The sequence below is a fragment of the Sapajus apella genome, unplaced genomic scaffold (assembly GCF_009761245.1).
Source record: "Sapajus apella isolate SASKATOON/1434 unplaced genomic scaffold, GSC_monkey_1.0 scaffold21, whole genome shotgun sequence".
In the NCBI taxonomy this organism is placed as follows: Eukaryota; Metazoa; Chordata; class Mammalia; order Primates; family Cebidae; genus Sapajus; species Sapajus apella.
In genome coordinates this window covers 12615167-12633399 of record NW_022436961.1, presented here as the reverse complement: position 1 = coordinate 12633399, position 18233 = coordinate 12615167, and the positions used below count along the sequence as shown (strand labels likewise).

At 44.7% G+C, this 18233-nt stretch overlaps 2 protein-coding genes across 6 annotated transcripts in view; one reads left to right on the top strand and one right to left on the bottom strand.

Moving 5' to 3' along the window:
* The window catches only part of GSR (glutathione-disulfide reductase), a 67809-nt gene extending 54003 nt beyond the window's left edge, over positions 1–13806 (bottom strand). The window contains exon 1 of the mRNA XM_032288289.1: positions 13788–13806. The gene's annotated coding sequence lies outside the window, so the exon portion shown is untranslated. The remainder of the gene's footprint in view (positions 1–13787) is intronic.
* The window catches only part of UBXN8 (UBX domain protein 8), a 24529-nt gene continuing 20074 nt past the window's right edge, over positions 13779–18233 (top strand). For 3 of the 5 annotated variants that reach the window (XM_032288293.1, XM_032288291.1, XM_032288290.1), the window contains exon 1: positions 13890–14340. In XM_032288293.1, coding sequence (XP_032144184.1) covers positions 14211–14340 — 130 coding nt within the window. In that variant the 5' untranslated portion in view covers positions 13890–14210. Of the gene's footprint in view, positions 14341–18233 lie in introns of all 5 variants that reach the window. The other 2 variants (XM_032288292.1, XM_032288294.1) reach the window with 2 other exon arrangements.

The following is an 18233-nucleotide window of genomic DNA, read 5'->3' as shown; positions in this document are numbered from 1 at the left end:
AGTGGAGTAATTAAGTTTGGAATAGTGGATTAATTCGGAGTAGCGGTTTTTATGATCTACAGATGAAGCACAGAGAAAAGGATAGAGTTGGACACACAAAAGCATTGACCTCCCAAGCTGTAGAGACTGGTGTGTCCTTTGAGAATATTTACAACTACCAACTGCACAACAAAGTAGTAAGTGCAGCTTCGAATTTGTCTTGTGATAGGCCACAATCCCATGCCCACAAGGACAGTGCACAGGTCATCCGATCACATCCAGGTAGGCAAAGGAAGGTCCAGGTCACTGGGCAGCAAGGCCCAGCACAAAGAGAGAGAATGGGAACACACCACACCCCAAATGGAATGGGATCCTTTTTTTTTTTTTTTTTGAGATGGACTAATGCTCTGTTGCCAGGCTGGAGTGCAATGGCATGATCTCAGCTCACTGCAACCTCTGCCTCCTGGGTTCAAACGATTCTCATGCCTTAGCCTCCAGAGTAGCTGGGATTACAGGCGCCTGCCACCATGCCTGGCTAATTTTTGTATTTTTAGTAGAGACAGGGTTTCACCATGTTGGTCAGGCTGGTGTCGAACTCCTGACCTCATGATCTGCCCACCGCAGCCTCCCAAAGTGCTGGCTGGGATTACAGGCGTGAGCCACGGCGCCAGGCCTGGGATCCAATTTTTCTGAATACAAAATTTACGGGAAGAAGAGAAAGTTCTTCCTTCCTACGGACTATCTTGTAATAAATGTAGATGGAACACAGAAAATTACCATTTTGGGCTACGTGTAGTGACTCACAACTGTAATCCCAGCACTTTGGGAGGCTGAGGTGGGAGAACCCCTTAAACCCATGAGTTCGAGACCAACCTGGGAACACAGGGAGCTCCTCATCTCCACAAAAAAGTAAAAAATTAGCTGGGTGTGGTGGCACACACCTGTAGTCCCAGCTACTCTGGAGGCTGAGGTGAAAGGATCACTTGAGCCCAGGAATTCAAGGTTAGTGAGCTATGACTGTAACACTGCACTCCAGCTTGGGTGACAGAGTGAGACCCTGTCTTTTTTTTTTTTTTTTTTTTTTTGAGATGGAGTTTTATTGCCGAGGCTGGAGTGCAATGTCCCAATCTCGGCTCACCGCGACCTCTGCCTGCTGGGTTCAAGCAATTCTCCTGCCTCAGCCGCCGACGTAGCTGGGGTTAAAGGAATGTGCCACTACGCGTGGCTAATTTTGTATTTTTGGTAGAGACAAGGTTTCTCCATGTTGGTCAGGCTGGTCTTGAACTCCCCACCTCAGGTGATCCAACCGCCTCGGCCTCCCTAAGTGCTGGGATTACAGGCATGAGCCACTGCGCCCGGCCCCCAGACCCTGTCTCTTAAAAAAAATAAAAGTTTTCTTTCAAACACTAGAGGAGGCCGGACACAGAGGCTCATGCCTATAATCCCAGCACTTGGAAAGAGAAGCCACAAGAGGCTCGCTGGAGCCCAGGAATTTGAGACCAGTGTAGTTAACACAGTAAGACCTGGTCTCAAAAATTTAAAAATTAGTTGAGTTTGGAGGTACACACCTGTAGTCCCAGCTACTCAGGAGGCTGAGGTAGCAGATCACTTGAGCCTGGGAGGTTGAGGTTGCAGTGAACTGTGACTGTGCCACTGTATTCCAGCTTGGGCAACAAAGCGAGACCCTGTCTCAAAAAACCCTACTAGACAAACTTAGGTAATTTCTATGAAGACATTGTGAAATATTTGTCAAAATGATAAGCCCCTAAGTAATATGTATTGAGCTAAGCACTGTGCTAAGAGCTTTATATGTTCTCTCTCCTCAACCCACGAAATAAATACTGTACTATTATAGTATCAATTTTATAGATGTGGACCCTGAGGTTCAAAGAGGTTAAATAACTTGCACAAGGTTAAACAGCTGGTGACTTGGGATGTTTTTCTAGGATAATCAAAAATTCTGTAATGATAAAAAAAATTAAACAGCTGGTGAATAGCAAAGCAGGAATTCAAATCCTGAAGGCCTAACTCAGAAGCCTATTAACCATTATTAGAAAGAAACCATCACTGAGTGTGTCTTACAGTGAAAGTACAAGATTAGCTTGGGTAACACAGGAAAACCCAGTCTCAACTAAAAATACAAAAATTAGCCAGAGTGGTGCTGTGTACCTGTATTCTCACCCACGTGGGAGGCTGAGACATGAGACTTGATCCCAGGAAGCTATGGTTTCAGTGAGCTGAGATCGCACCACTGCATCCGGCCTGGGGCACAGAGTGAGACTCCATCTCAAAACTAACAAAAAAATCCTTTCCCACTTATAGTGACTAATTCATATTACAACTTTGTGTTAAGGTTGTAGGTCAAGAGATACTGTGTCACCAGAAAGGTGGTGATGGCACTTCTATAAACAATCTGAGAAATCTATGCAGGAAATAGTGATACAGAAAGAACTTTGCTAATACAGGTTGTTCAATAAAATTTTTATGTTCCATATATGAAGATAATTGCAGTCACTTAAAAGAATAAAAATATATAACTCGAGACACTGCAAGTGGGAAAAAAAGGATAAAAATAATATGAGGAGAGGAATAATTGAACATTACTCAGTTACTCAATATCAGTGTTTAATATTGAGATGAAAGATAAACACTGAAGAGGCAGAGAACAATAACTATAACTCAATGTGGAATTAACAAAAGCAAGTTATACTATAAAGGGAAAGAAATTTTCAGAGGGACATAGCAAGTCTGCTTTGCTGAGAAAACTGGATACAACCTCAGAAGATAACATTTAAAGGGAAATCACACATGCACTGAAGACCTCTTTCACGTTTTTGATGTCTAATTAATTGTTTCAGTAATATATCTTGAAAGATCACGGGGAAGATCATAAAAAGCTTTGGAAATAACACTACTGCCTGGGTGCAGTGGCTCACACCTGCAATCCCACACTTTGGGAGGCCAAGGCAGGCCGATCATGAGGTCAGGAGTTCAGGTCCAGACTGGCCAAGATGGTGAAACCCCATCTCTAGCAAAAATACAAAAATTAGCCAGGCATGGTGGTGCACACCTGTAATCCCAGTTATTGGGGAAGGCGAGGCAGGAGAATCGCTTGAACCCAGGAGGTAGAGGTTGCTGTGAGCCAAGCTTGTACCACTGCACTCCAGCCTGGGCAATACCACAATCTCAGCTCACTTCAACCTCCGCCTCCTGGGTTCAAGTGATTCTCCTGCCTCAGCCTCCTGAGTAGCTGGGATTACAGGCGCCCACAGCCACACCCAGATAATTTTTGTTTTTTTAGTAGAGACAGGGTTTCTCTACTAAAAAATCACCACAGGTGATCCGCCCACCTTGGCCTCTCAAAGTGTTGTATTACAGGCGTGAGCCACTGCGCCCAGCCCTGTAACTGTTTATTTTTAAAATGTATTTTGCAATATTTAAGATAAACGAAGTACCTGTTAAATAATAATACAATGGCACATCCACACCTCTTAGCTTAAGAAATGTAGTACTACCACACTGTCTAGTTCTACATAGTTTTCCCAGTTGCATCCTTCTTCCTGTCTCCCTCCCCCAAGAGATAATCAATGTCCTAAATGTGGTGTTCATCATTTCCTTCATTTATCTGTTCTTGGGAATAAATATCCGTCATCAAAAAATAGATATTCATATAAGGGATTAATGTTCTTTTTGTTTGTTTCTGTTTTTCTTTTTTTTCTTTTTTTTTTTTTTGAGACGGAGTTTCGCTCTTGTTACCCAGGCTGGAGTGCAATGTCGCGATCTCGGCTCACCGCAACCTCCATCTCCTGGGTTCAGGCAATTCTCCTGCCTCCGCCTCCTGAGTTGCTGGGATTACAGGCACACGCCACCATGCCCAGCTAATTTTTTGTATTTTTAGTAGAGACGGGGTTTCACCATGTTGACCAGGATGGTCTCGATCTCTTGACCTCGTGATCCACCCGCCTCGGCCTCCCAAAGTGCTGGGATTACAGGTTTGAGCCACTGCGCCCAGCCTTTTTTTTTTTGAGACAGAGTCTCGTTCCGTCACCCAGGCTGGAGTGCAATGGCCTGATCTCAGCTCACTGCAACCTCCACCTCCTGGGTTCAAGCCATTCTCCTGCCTTAGCCTCCCAAGTAGCTGGGATAACAGGTGTCCACCAGCATGCCTGGCTAACTTTTGTGTTTTTAGTAGAGGATTTCACCATGTTGGCCAGGCTGATCTCAAACTCCTGACCTCAGGTGATCCGCCTGCCTCGGCCTCCCAAAGTACTGGAATTACAGGCGTGAGCCACCACGCCCCACTGGGATTAATGTTCACATAATGAAATATACAGCAGTAAAAATACATGAACTACAGCTGTAAAAATCAACTTGGATTAATCTAATAATGTTAATTTTTTTTTAATGACATTTACATGACAGCTAAAAATATGCTAAGGCTAGGCACAGTGGCTCATATTTATAATCCCAGCACTTTGGGAGGCTGAGGCAGGCAGATTGCTTGGGCCCAAAAGTTCAAGACCAGCCTGGGCAACATGACGAAACCCTGTCTCTAGGAAAAATACAAAAATTAGCCAGGCATGGTAGCATATGCCTGTGGTCCGAGCTACTCAGGAGTCTGAGGTAGGCTTAAACCTGGGAGGTCAAGGCTGCAACGAGCTGAGATCATGCCACTGCACTCCAGCCTAGGCAGTAGAGCTAGATCCTGTCTCAAAAAAAAATGTATATATGTATGACCAGTACTACATTCCTCAGCAATACATAAGATACTACCATTTAAAAGTTTATTTTCATATATTTAGAAAAATAAGAAAAAAATAATAACTTCACCACTCTAACCATTTTTCCTTGTTGACATATTTAAAGTTGTGTCTGTGGATTCTATTAACTCTGTCATTTCTGGGTCTGTTTCTATTGATTGATTTTCCTCCTGCTTGTATCACTTTCTGCTTTTTCGCATGATGGTGCAATACCAGTCAAAAGGCAGTCTGTTAAAGAAATCACTCTTACTCAGGGAGGCTGGTCTTTTCATTCTATTCAGGCATTCAGCTGACTGGATGAGGCCCACACACATAATGGAGGGCAATCTGCTTACTCAGAGTTCAGCAATTTAAATGCTAATTTCATCCAAAAACTCCCTCACAGCTGACATATAAAACCAGTCATCAGATACTAGTATGCAGACTCCATGGTGTGCAAGAATCTTGTCTGTCTCATTTGCGGCTATATCTCCAATGTCTGTAACAGCACCTGGGCATGGTGTAGGTGCACCATATTTGTTGTTCATTGGATGAATCAAGTCTATGTGATTTTGGTGCCTGACCTGAGCCCAGGAGGTCAAGGCTGCAGTGAGCCATTGATCTCACCACTGCACTCCAGCCTGGGCAACAGAGTAAGACCATCTCAAACAAACAAACAAAAATTAGGCATGGTAGTGCACACCTGTGGTCCCAGGTACTCAGGAGGCTGAGGTGGGAGGATCACATGGGTCTGGGAGGTAGAGGCTGCAGTAAGACGTGATTGTACAAATGCAGTGCAGCCTGGGAAACACTCTCAGACCCTGTTAAAACAACAACAACCAAAAAATAAAAATAAAAAACCACATACATACAAGTAGCCATTTTATTTTTTTGGGGAAAAAAGACTACTAAAAGAATAGTGTCATAAACCTAAATGTAAAAGCTAAAATACAAAGCTTTTAGAAGAAAACACAGGAGGCTGGGCACAGTGGCTCACGCCTGTAATCTCAGCACTTTGGGATGCCAAGGCAGGCATTTTGCTTGAGCTCAGGAGTTCAAGACCAGCCTAGGTAATATGGTGAAACCCTGTGTCTATTTAAGAAAAAAGAAAGAAAGAAAAAAGGAGAATCTCTCAACTTCAAGATGAGCAAAGGTTTCTTAGGACACAGAAAGCAACAATCATAAAAGAAAAATTAGATAAATTATCATCAAAATTTAAAACTTCTGCTCATTAAAAAGTCAGTAAGAGATGGGTGCAATGACACATTCCTGTAGAGCCAGCTACTTAGGAGGCTGAGACAGGAGGATTGCTTGAGCCCAGGAGTTTCAGACCAGCCTGGGCAACAGAGCAATCAAGACTCTGTCATTAAAAAAAAATGCCGGGCACAGAGGCTCATGCCTGTAATCCCAGCATTTTGGGAGGACAAGGCAGGTGGATCACCTGAGGTCTGGAGTTCGAGACCAGTGTGGCCAACCTGGTGAAACCTCGTCTCTACTAAAAATACAAAAAAGTGGTTGGGCGTGGTGGCTCACATCTGTAATCCCAGCACTTTGGGAGGCCAAGGCGGGCGAATCATGAGGTCAGGAGATCAAGACCATCAGTGAAACCTGGTCTCTACTTAAAAAAAAATAAAAAAATAAAAAAAATTAGCTGGGTGTGGTGGCACAGGCCTGTAGTCGCAGTCACAGCTACTCAGGAGGCTGAGGCAGGAGAATCACTTGAGCCCAGGAGGCAGAGGTTGCAGTGAGCCGAGATCATGCCACTGCACTCCAGCCTGGGCAACAGAGCAAGAATCCATCTCAAAAAAAAAAAAAAAAAAAAGTATCTGAGTGTGGTGGCATATGCCTATAATCCCAGCTACTCAGGGGGCTGAGGCAGAAGAATTACTTGAACCCGGGAGGCAGGGGTTGCAGTGAGCTGAGATCGCACTATTTTACTCCAGCCTGGGCAACAAGAGTGAAACACCATCTCAAAAAAGGTCTTTTTGTGTGTGTGCTGTTGTATGATTCATTTATGTAATATTCCTGATATGACAAAATTGGGCCAGGCATAGTGGCTCACGCCTGTAATCCCAGCACTTTGGGAGGCCAAGGCAGGTGGATCACCTGAGGTCGGGAGTTCGAGACCAGCCTGACCAACATGGAGAAACCCCATCTCTATTTTAAAAAATAAAAATAAAAAATTTAATTAAAAGAATGACAAAATTGAAGAGATGGATTTTATCTGTCAATTATACCTCAATAAAGATGGAGGGGAAAAAAGGAGATGGAGACCATATTAGTGGTTTCATGGGGGTTGATGGTGGTGAGGGGTAGAAAGTGAGGTGGTGTGGCTGTGGAAGGGTAGCATGAGGAATTCCTGTGATGGAACTATTCTGTATCTTGACCGGTAGTGGTCAGAGGAATTAACACAGGTGTTAATATTGCACAGAACTAAATCAACACACACAAATGAGTATCTGTAACTGGTAAAATCTGAATGAAGCCAGTGGATTGTGTCAATATATATTTCCTGTTTATGATATTATACTGTCCTTATGCACAATTTTAACACTGGGGAAAACGGTAAAGGATGTAGGCAATCTCCATGACCTCTTATAACTGCATGTGAATCTATAATTATCTCATAAAATGTTTAAAAAAGTATGCAGTGTGAACAAAGCCTTATCCAAAGAGTACATTTTGTGTAATTTACAGAAGTCTTAGAAGAGGCAAAATTAACCTATGGTGGAAAAAAAAATAATGGTTGCTCTCTGGGCAATGCTTTTTTTAAATTGTTTTTTATTGTGGTTTTTGTTTTTGTTTTTGAGACAGGGTCTCTGTTGCCCAGGCTGGAGTGCAGTGCTACAAACACAGCTTACTGTAGCCTCCACCTCCTGGGCTCAAGTGATCCTCCTGCCTCAGCCTCTGGAGTAGCTGTGACCACAGGTGCATGCCACCACACCCAGCTAATTAAAACAATCTTTTTTTTTTTGTTTTGTTTTGTTTTTTTTTTTGTAGAGATGGGGTTTCACCATGTTGTCCAGGCTGGTCGCAAACTCTTGGGTGCCTCAGCCTCCCAAAGTGCTGAGATTACAGGCATAAGCCACCATGCTCAGTCAATGCTTTGTATGTTGATCGGGATTTAAGTTGCAATGGGGTATGCACACATTGGAACTCAAGGAATGGTATGCTCATGATGTGTTCATTTCATTGTAGTTAATGGTACATATGATAAAGTATATACATCACATGAAATATGTGAAGGAAACCAGAAGGTGGCACCCCAAAATAGGCCTCTTTGGCATAAAAATTATTTTTCAGCCAAAGGCAATTAAGAAGCAGGAAACAGACCAGGCGTAGTGGTTCACGTCTGTAATCCAAGCACTTTGGAGGCCAAGGCAGGTGGATCACCTGAGGTCGGGAGTTCAAGACCAGCCTGACCAACATGGTGAAACCCCGTCTTTAAAATAAAGAAAATAAAACATAAAAAAAAAAGCAGAAAACAGTAAAAGTTCTCCATATCCTCTCACTTTTCTGCCTAAAAACAGGATATACTTTCTTCTTTACTGGAGGCAGCTCAAGATTGTTATGAGCCCAAAGATGGCACGAGAGGAATCTACAACAAAACTTGCCCCATTAGTTTCCTCAGTACAGTACTTACCTTGTCACAGCCCCCCACCTTTTGAAGCCTAAAACTACCTTCCTTTGCCCTGCCATTTCCCCCCACATTCATTGTTCTTTGTTAAACCCTGATAAGACAGAATTCCTTTTTTTTTTTTTGAGACAGTCTCACTCTGTCACCAGGCGCTAGGCTGGAGTGCAGTGGCACAATCTCGGCTCACTGCAACCTCTGCCTCCCGGGTTCAAGCAATTCTCCTGCCTCAGCCTCCCAAGTAGCTGGGACTACAGGTGCACGCCACCATGCCCAACTAATTTTTGTATTTTTAGTAGAGACAGGGTTTCACCATGTGGGCCAGGATGGTCTCGATCTCTTGACCTCGTGATCCGCCCGCCTCAGCCTCCCAAAGTGCTGGGATTACAGGCTTGAGCCACCGCGCCCGGCCGATAAGACAGAATTCTAAGCCATTGCTTTCAGTTACTTTTCACCGAGATTTCTCCTGTCTAATGCACAAAGCATGCGTTCATAAACTTGTTTTCTTCTTGTTAATCCGTCTTTTATTACAGGAGTCTCAACTAAGACCTAAGATGGGGAGAGGTAATCTTTAGCCTCTTGTATGTATATACTTGTGACATAGTTAACGATATGCATGTTGAAGTATTTCAGGGCAAGTTTGCTAATGTTTGCAACTTTGAAACGCATCAAAAACGAAGACTGATTAAAGGATGGAGGGATTGATAGATTTGTTTTCAAATAACGAGAATAAAACATGAGTAAAAATATTTTCAACTGTTGGTCTGAAAATTTTTATAATAAAATATAGAAAAAAATTCATTTTTTTAAATGCAAAAATTCTATAATAGTTGAGTGTGGTGGTGCACACTTGTATTCCCAGCTACTCTGGAGGCTGGGAGGGTGGGAGGATTGCTGGAGGCCAGGAGTTTGAGGCCAGCCTGGGGAACACAGAAAGTTCCCCATCTCTCTAAAAAAAAATTAAAAATTGTGGTCTGAGAAACTAAAATAGATACCCCTTTATCAGGTAAGATGGACCTTAAGGTTAAGGAAACAAAAGTCAGCTACCTGTTGAGGGTTTAGGGCACAGCTGGCATGGCAATTTTCTAAATTCGTACAAGAAAAACACTTACGGTAAGGTGCCATGGTTTATGCCTACAATCCCAACACTTTGGAAGGCCAAGGCTAGAGCATCACTTGAGACCCAGGAGTCCAAGAACAGCCTGGACAACAGTTAGACCCCATCTCTTGATAAAAAAGAAAACAGAAACATTAGCCAGTCATGGTGGCATGTGCTTGTAGTCCTGGCTACTCGGGAGGATGAGGTGGGATAATCACTTGAGCCTAGGAGTTCCAAGTTGCAGTGAGCTATGCTTGTGCCACTGCACTCCAGCCTGAGTGAAAGAGTGAGACCCTGCCTCAAAACACACACATACACACACACACACACACACACACAAATTTTTTTAGTGAGAATGGAGACAACTGTAACTTTTAGCTTACCACTAATAACTAAGAGCTCTACATCAACCTGATTTTACTGTTTGTTCCAGGAAATTCTTGCCCACAAAGTTAGGCTATAGATCAATCCATACCTTCATTGTGAGCTTTAGGAACGTCCCATTTATCTGGTCTATAATTTGCTCATCTAGCTGCAAAGCTTCCTTCTCAGGCACTGAGGAGTTGATCACTCAATTGGGCAAATTGCCTTCCTTGTCAAAAAAGGGGCAAAATCTAACTCCAATTTCTTTACCTTGTTGGGTGTACTGTCTTAAACTACTCTACCATGAACTATATCCAAATCCCCATATTGAAAAGACCATCTTAAACCACTCTAACTAGACTACAGAACCCTACAAAAGTCACCCTCTGGAAGGCCAAGGCTGGCAGATTGCTTGAGCCCAGGAGTTCGAGACCAGCCTGAGCAATACGATGAAACCCTGTCTATAGAAAAAATAAAAAAAATTATCCAGGCATGGTGACACATACCTGCAGTACCAGCTACTCTGGAGGCCGAGGCAGGAGGATTGCTTGATCCTGGGAGGTCAAGGCTACAGTGGGCTGTGATTGTGGCACTGCACTCCAGCCTGAGTGACAGTGAGACCCTGTCTCATAAAATAAAAATAAAAATCACCTTTGCCATTCCCTCTGAGAAACTACCAAGATTATGTCAAAGCAATGTCCTTTTTTTTTGAGACTGAGTCTCGCTCTATTGCCCAGGCTGGAGTGCAGTGGCATGATCTCACTGCAACCTCCACCTCCTGTGTTCAAGCGATTCTCATGCCTCAGCTTCCTGAGTAGCTATTACTACAGGCGTGAGCCACCATGCCTGGCTAATTTTTTTTTTATTTTTTCTCTAGACAGGGTTTCATCATATTGCTCAGGCTGGTCACGAACTGGACCTCAGGTGATCCACCCTCCTCAGCCTCCCAAAGTGCTGGGATTACAGGTGTGGGCCGTGTCTGGCCACAATGTTCTTTTTTTTTTGTTGGGGGCGGGGAAGGAGTCTTGCTCTGTCACCAGGCCAGAGTACAGTGGTGCAATCTCGGCTCACTGCAACCTCCAACTCCCAGGTTCAAGCCATTCTCCTGCCTCAGCCTCCCAAGTAGCTGGGATCATAGGCATGCGCCACCAAGCCCAGCTAATTTTTGTATTTTTAGTAGACATGGGGTTTCACCGTGTTGGCCAGGCTGGTCTCAAACTCTTGACCTCGTGATCCACCTGCCTCAGCCTCCCAGAATACTGGGATTACAGGCATGAGCCACCGTGCCTGGCCAATGTTCTTTTTTAATGCAGTAAGAGACTCAAACTTGCTTAGTGACAGGTTATTCTGGTGGTCTTTGGTGGGGAGAGTTGGCAGTTGCAGTCAAGAGAGTTCACAAACAACAAAGTTTGGGAAATGCTGGCTTCCCATATGTTAAGACAAAGCAAATCTGGGATGGTTAGGAACCTCCTTTTATAGTCCAGACAGAGATTAAATGGCACCATCAACAGATTAAACTAGGTAATATGGAAGGCCAGGGAGGAAAAACAAAATAAAGGAGGCAGTTGGTTAAGAACTGAACTTCCTTTCTTGTCCTCCTCCTTATGCATGGTGAACACAAGATACAGACAACTATGGGAGCTTCTGAACTAGTGGATATAGTTACTTTATGGTATGTCATGCTGTAATTTATATTATCTTACCCTTATTGATCTTTAGATTGTGCCCAAATATTTTGCATCTTTACTTGGAGGATAAAGTACTTAGCCTATATATAAGGGACGCCTCTGCAGCCCTAGCAACAATCTACCTCTAAAAACCTTCATTCCGCTTTATTTTTAGAGACAGGGTCTCACTGTATCGCCCAGGCTGGAGTGCACTGGCATGACCTTAGCTCACTGCAGCTTGACCTCCTGCGCTCAAGCGATTCTCCCACCTCAGCCTCTTGAGTAGCTGGGACCACAGGCTACTGTGGTCCATGCGCAGCTTTTTTTTTTTTTTTTTTGACGGAGTTTCGCTCTTGTTACCCAGGCTGGAGTGCAATGGCGCGATCTCGGCTCACCGCAACCTCCGCCTCCTGGGTTCAGGCAATTCTCCTGCCTCAGCCTCCTGAGTAGCTGGGATTACAGGCATGCACCACCATGCCCAGCTAATTTTTTGTATTTTTAGTAGACACATTTTTAGTAGAGACGGGGTTTCACCATGTTGACCAGGATGGTCTCGATCTCTTGACCTCGTGATCCACCCACCTCGGCCTCCCAAAGTGCTGGGATTACAGACTTGAGCCACCGCGCCCGGCCTCTTATTTTTTTTTTTTGAGACGAGTTTAGCTATGTTGCCCAGGTGGGTCTCGAACTCCTGAGCTCAGGCAGTCTCCCTCCTTGGCCTCCCAAAGTGCTGAGAATACAGGAGTGAGCCACTGTGCCCGGCTTCAAGCTCTAAACTACAGCAATATTTTAATTGCTGGTAGTTCCTTTGCACTCAGTTTCCTAAACTTGAAATCCCACTCTTCCTCGGGCATCCTTGTCCACATTCGTAACGTTTCAACACAATTTAGGCTGATTTCCTTCTGGAAAGCCTTCTCCAAGCCTTCCAGGTATGGTTCTGCAACACCCTATGTATTTCTCTAACAGCATTCAGGCACTGCATTGCATTTGTTTGTTTTCAGGGGTATCTTTCTCATGCAGTTTTTTTTCTTCTCTATAGAACCACAAAGTCTAATATGCTGTTTCTTTTTTCTTTTTTTTTGAAACTGAGTCTTGTTCTGTCACCCAGGCTGGAGGGCAGTGGCCGGAACTCAGCTCACTGCAACCTCTGCATCCTGGGTTCAAGCAATTATTCTGCCTCCGCCTCCCGAGTAGCTGGGTAGCTGGGTAGCTGGGTTTACAGGCGCCTGCCACCGCACCTGGCTAATTTTTGTATTTTTAGTGGAGACGGGGTTTCACCATCTTGGCTAGGCTGGTCTCAAACTCCTGACCTCTTGATCCACCCACTTCGGCCTCCCAAAGTATTAAGATTACAGGCGTGAGTCACCGCACCCAGCCTAAGCTGAGTTTCTTGAGGATAAATTCAATAACTTGTATACATCTGAATCTCTAAGAGTTGTACAGTACCAGGTAAACTGTGGAGCTCAATAAAAGTCAGATGAACTAAACTGAAGAGTGAGGTGGGAGGATAGATGGACAGGTCAGGAAAAAGAATTTTTTTTCTCCCAAAGTGTTGGGATTACAGGTGTCAACCACTGCACCAGGCCAGGAGATAATTTTTTTTTTTTTTTTTTTTTTTTTATAGTTTGAGACTGAGTCTTGTTCTGTGGTCCAGGCTAGAGTGCAGCTGCGCAAACTCGGCTCACTGCAACCTCCGCCTCCCGGGCTCAAGTAATTCTCCTGCTTCAGCCTCTTGAGTAGCTGGGATTACAGGTGCCCGCCACCAAGGCCGGCTAATTTTTGTATTTTTAGTACAGACGGGGTTTCACCAAATTGGTCAGACTGGTCTCAAACTCTGACCTCTTGAAGTGCCTGCCTTGGCCTCCCAAAGTGCTGAGATTACAGGTGTGAGCCACCGTGCCTGGCCAGGAAAGATGACTTCTAAGTATGAAATGTAGGTTGGGAGGACCTCAGTAGCTTGGGAGAAGTGCACAGTGGTGAGTTATAGGATGGCAATGAGGTCACAGAATTATGAGGTCAAGGTTAACAACGCGTGCTGGCAAAACTGACAAGGGACGGAGCAAGGAGTAGGACTTGGCATTAGGACATGCGTGTTGGGGGGTAGGTAGTTGGAGCCGGGCCCCACTTTCGAGTTGTCTTAACGCAGGAATCAAAGACCGTGGAGGGGCCAGGAACCGTTAGGGAGATAAGAAAGGTGCTATAGCTCACATTCACACTTACGGCCACAAGGCCACGGGAACAGGCTGTCTCCTCACAGCATCAGCTTTCCCTTTGGCTTCATTTCCCTCTGGAGAGCTCTTTCTCACGGACGCTGCAGAAACCGAAGGGGCAGCCCCTGCCCTGCTACCCTCCAGGGAGCCACCATTCTAGATCCCACGCTCCTCTGGACATCATGTGATCTGAGGGACGACTTGCCTTTCTTCTGAAACACGGCTACAGAGTTAAAAACACAAGCCCCATGAATAACAACGCAGCCGTGGGACGCCGCTTTCTCTCAGCCTCCCCGCCGCAGGAAAAGATCCACTTCCTCCCCGGAAAACGCGACCGGAAGGGGTGGGCTTTCCATCTGGACCAGGCGCGTCTGCCACCATGGCTTTACGCGGGGTTGTTGGCATTTTCTTCCTCTCTGCTGTCCCCCTTGTGTGTCTGGAGCTCCGGCGTGGGATCCCAGATATAGGTAAGTGTTGGCTTTTTCCCTTCGACAGTCACAGCTGGTCATTTTCACAGGAATGTTGCATAGAATGACCGCCTCTCCGGCTGCGTCGCTTCGGAGGGGCTTTGACTACAACTCCCAGACTGCATCGCCCGTGCCTCCCACTTCCGGTGCTGACTCCACTTCGCGGAACCATTTCCCTACAGGTGTGATGGTTTTGCGTGTAACGGGACAGAGACGAAGAGCATAACGGCAGTCATAACAGTACTTTCACATCCTGGTTAACACTCAAAAGGGAATTAACAGACTGATAGGATGAAGGCCTTCTAAGAATTTAGGCTGAGAGGTTTTTTGTTTTGTTTTTAAGTTAGAGACAGGATTTCACTATGTTGCCAAGGCTGGCCCCGAACTCCTTGATTCAAGAGATCCTCCTGCCTCGGTCTCTCAAAGTGCTGGGATTACAAGGCTGCGCCACTCCGCCAGGCCTTGAGATGTAAATAAGGGGCCACACCTGTGAAAATCCCTTGGAGGCAGGGAAAGGATAGGGGAGGGGAGTATTCTAGGCAAAAAGATTGTGAGATGTTGGAGGAAAAGGAGAAGGCCTTTATGGCTGAATCGAGGAGAGTTGGGGGGAGGAAGAGGAATTGGCTCAGGATAATGACGTTTATTGAACACCTATTGTAAGCCAAACAGTAGGTACTGGTTATTCAATATCTCATTTAATCTACACTACAATCAGAGGAAGGTAAATCCCCCTTGCCCCCGGCCCCCCCCCCCCCCACGGAGTCTCCCTCTGTTGCCCAGGCAGGAGTGCAGTGGCGAGATGTTGGCTCACTCTGTCTCCCGGCTTCAAGCAATTCTCTGCCTCAGACTCTCGAGTAACTGGGATTACAGACGCCAGCCACCACACCTGGTTAATTTTTGTATTTTTAGTAGAGATGGGGTTTCACCACCTTGGCCAGGCTGATCTTGAACTCCTGACCTCGTGATCCACCCATCTTGGCCTCCCAGAGTGCTGGGATTACAAGCCGGAGGTATTGCTCCCGGCTGGGTAGGCACTGTTATAATCCCCATTTTACAGTTGAGAGAATTGAAATTTAGGGAGGTTAAGTGACTTCCCTAAGGTTTCTAAAAGGTGGCTCCATTCTGTATGGAGAATGCTTTGGACGGAAGCTATGGTGGAAGCAGTGAGGCACATCAAGCTTTGGAAGTAGACAAGTAGTGATGATGGCCTGGACTAGGACAGTAACAGAGGAGTTGAAATGTAGACAGATTTGGGATATTGACAAAGTAGGATCAACCAACAGGCTTTGTTGATGGGTTGATGTTTGTGGCAAGGGAAAGGAAGGATTCAAGGACGACTGCCTCATGAGGGATTGAACAAACGTAGGTGGTTGGTAATGCTACTGGTAAAGGGAAAAGGGAAAGAAAACCGGTGGAGGTGCTGAGAATCATGAGTTGATTTTTGGACATTTGAGTGATCAGCTTACATGTCTGTCTCCCTTTTTAAAATCAGTTCTAAAGTTAGACACCATAATGAAACTTAACTTTGTACACTCCCTTTCTCCACCTTTCCTCCCTACCCCCAGGGAGTAAGATGTCTAGAAATGTTGCCTGCAATAAAAAATGGAAAAAAATGCTTTAAAAAATGTACAAAGACTTTCCTAAAGCTTTCCACTCACTCAAGCTGTGTTAGAAGATAGCAAGACCTTTATCCAAAGGATCAGAAATGTTGAATTCATACTTACCATTTCCAAAATTGACCTGTTCCCTTGTCTTTTCAACATCCACCCCTACTCTGCTCCTTTATTTCATTATTACTATTTTTTGAGACAGGGTCTTGCTCAGTCACCCAGGCTGCAGTGCAGTGGCATGGTCATGGCTTACTGAAGCTGGACTTCCCATCTCAAGCTATCCTCCCACCCCAGCCTTCCGAGTAGCTAGGACTACAGGCACCACACCACCGTGCCTAGCTAATTTTTTTGTATTTTTTGCAGAGATGGGGTTTTGCCATGTTGCCCAGGCTGGTATAAAATTACTAGGCTCAAGCAATTCCCTCACCTCAGCCTCCCAAAGTGCTGGGATTACAGGCATGAGCCACCATGCCCCTTCAGAAATACGCTTCTTGAGGGCAGAGGCCAAATGAAATTTGTATTTGTATTCCCAGCACTTACCACAGTGTCTAGTTTAATAGAACTAGGGACAAGGGTTCTGGAAATTGCAACTGGGCTCCTGGCAGCGTCTTTATCTAGTTCTTGAAATTTTCATGGAATTAGCTTCTTTCTCATAGAATTCTGAAGGAATGATTGTTTCATTTGGATTGTTTTCCTTTTTTTTTTTAGTTCTTTTCTTTATATGTATATATACATATATACATATTCTGGTTTTGGATTGATACTTCCAATAATTACTTGTTAACAGTATTTAAGTCTGTTTTACAAATCATACTTTGTAGCAGCAGCAGGGCTGGTTATGCCTCTACTAATATTCAGACATATATTGGAAAACTAGCCTTGTGTCTTTCTACTGTGTAAAAACCTTTATTGTTAATACATTTTACTTATACTTAAGCTAAATTTTTTTTTTGGAGACAGAGTCTGTCACTCTGTCACACAGGCTGGAGTGCAGTGGTGCAATCTTGGCACACTGCAACTTCCACTTCCTGGGTTCAAGTGATTCTCCTGCATCAGCCTCCTGAGTAACTGGGACTACAGGCACTTACCACCATGCCTGGGTAATTTTTTTGTATTTTTAGTAGAGATGGGGTTTCACTATGTTGACCAGGATGGTATCGCTCTCCTGATCTCGTGATCTGCCTGCCTCAGCCTCTCAAAGTGTTAGAATTACAGGCGTGAGCCACCATGCCCAGCCTAAATATTTTAAGGCCAGTTCATTAGGTTTGTTACCTACTGAAGTACACTGCTTGGTCTATAGTTAAAAAACAAAACTCACTTAAAAACTTTTTTTCTTGACAGATATACACACAAATCAAGGTGAGTTTTTTTTGAGACAGTTTCGCTCTTGTTGCCCAGGCTGGAGTGCAATGGCGGGATCGCAGCTCATTGCAACTTCTGCCTCCCGGATTCAAGCGATTCTCCTGTCTCAGCCTCCCGAGTAGCTGGGATTCCAGGCATGTGCCACCACACCTGGCTAATTTTGTATTTTTAGTAGAGATGGGGTCTCTCCATGTTGGTCAGGTTGGTCTTGAACTCCTGACCTCAGGTAATCCAACCGCCCCAGCCTCCCAAAGTGCTGAAATTACAGGTGTGAGCCCTTGCACCCGGCCAAATCTACTTTCATATTCTCATGTGATGTTTGCAAATTGCTTACTTGTTAGAACAAACAGCAGTAGTATGGAACATAAATCCCACAACTCAAGGTTTTGTTGTGCAGTGGTGCAATCTTGGCTCACTGCAACCTCTGCCTCCAAGGTTCAAGCCATTTTTGTGCTTCAGCCTCCCGAGCAGCTGGGATTACTGGTGTATACCACTATGCCTGGCTAATGTTTGTATAGCTGGGGTTTCACTATGTTGCCCAGGCTGTTTATGAACTCCTGAGTTCATGCGATCCACCAGCCTCGGCCTCCCAAAGTGCTGGGATTACAGGCATGAGCCACTGCACCTGGCCTCAGTGGTTTCTTTACATACCAGTACTCTAGATATGAAACTACATTTGTAATGGCCAGAGATAAAATAGATTAAATTATGTGTTGTATTGAATGACACCTGAATCAATGGTTAATACTGTCAATTTGGGGGATCTGTGAATTTTTTTTTTTTAATCATGTTTCTTCTCTAAACAACTTTAAATTACTAGGGTTTTTAAAAGAATAATATTAGGCCATACATGGTGGCTTATGCCTGTAATTCCAGCACTTTGGGAGGCCAAGGAGGAGGGATCACTTGGAAAAAAAAAAAAAAAGAAGAATATTTTCTGGTGGCACACATCTGTGGTCCCAGCTACTTGGAAGGCTGACATGGGAGGACTGCTTGAGCCCAGGAGGTCGTGGCTGCAGTGAGCTGTGATCAGATGCTGCACTTCACCTGGGCCAAGTCAGTGAGATTCTATCTCAGAAAAAAAAAAAAAAAAAAAAAAAAAA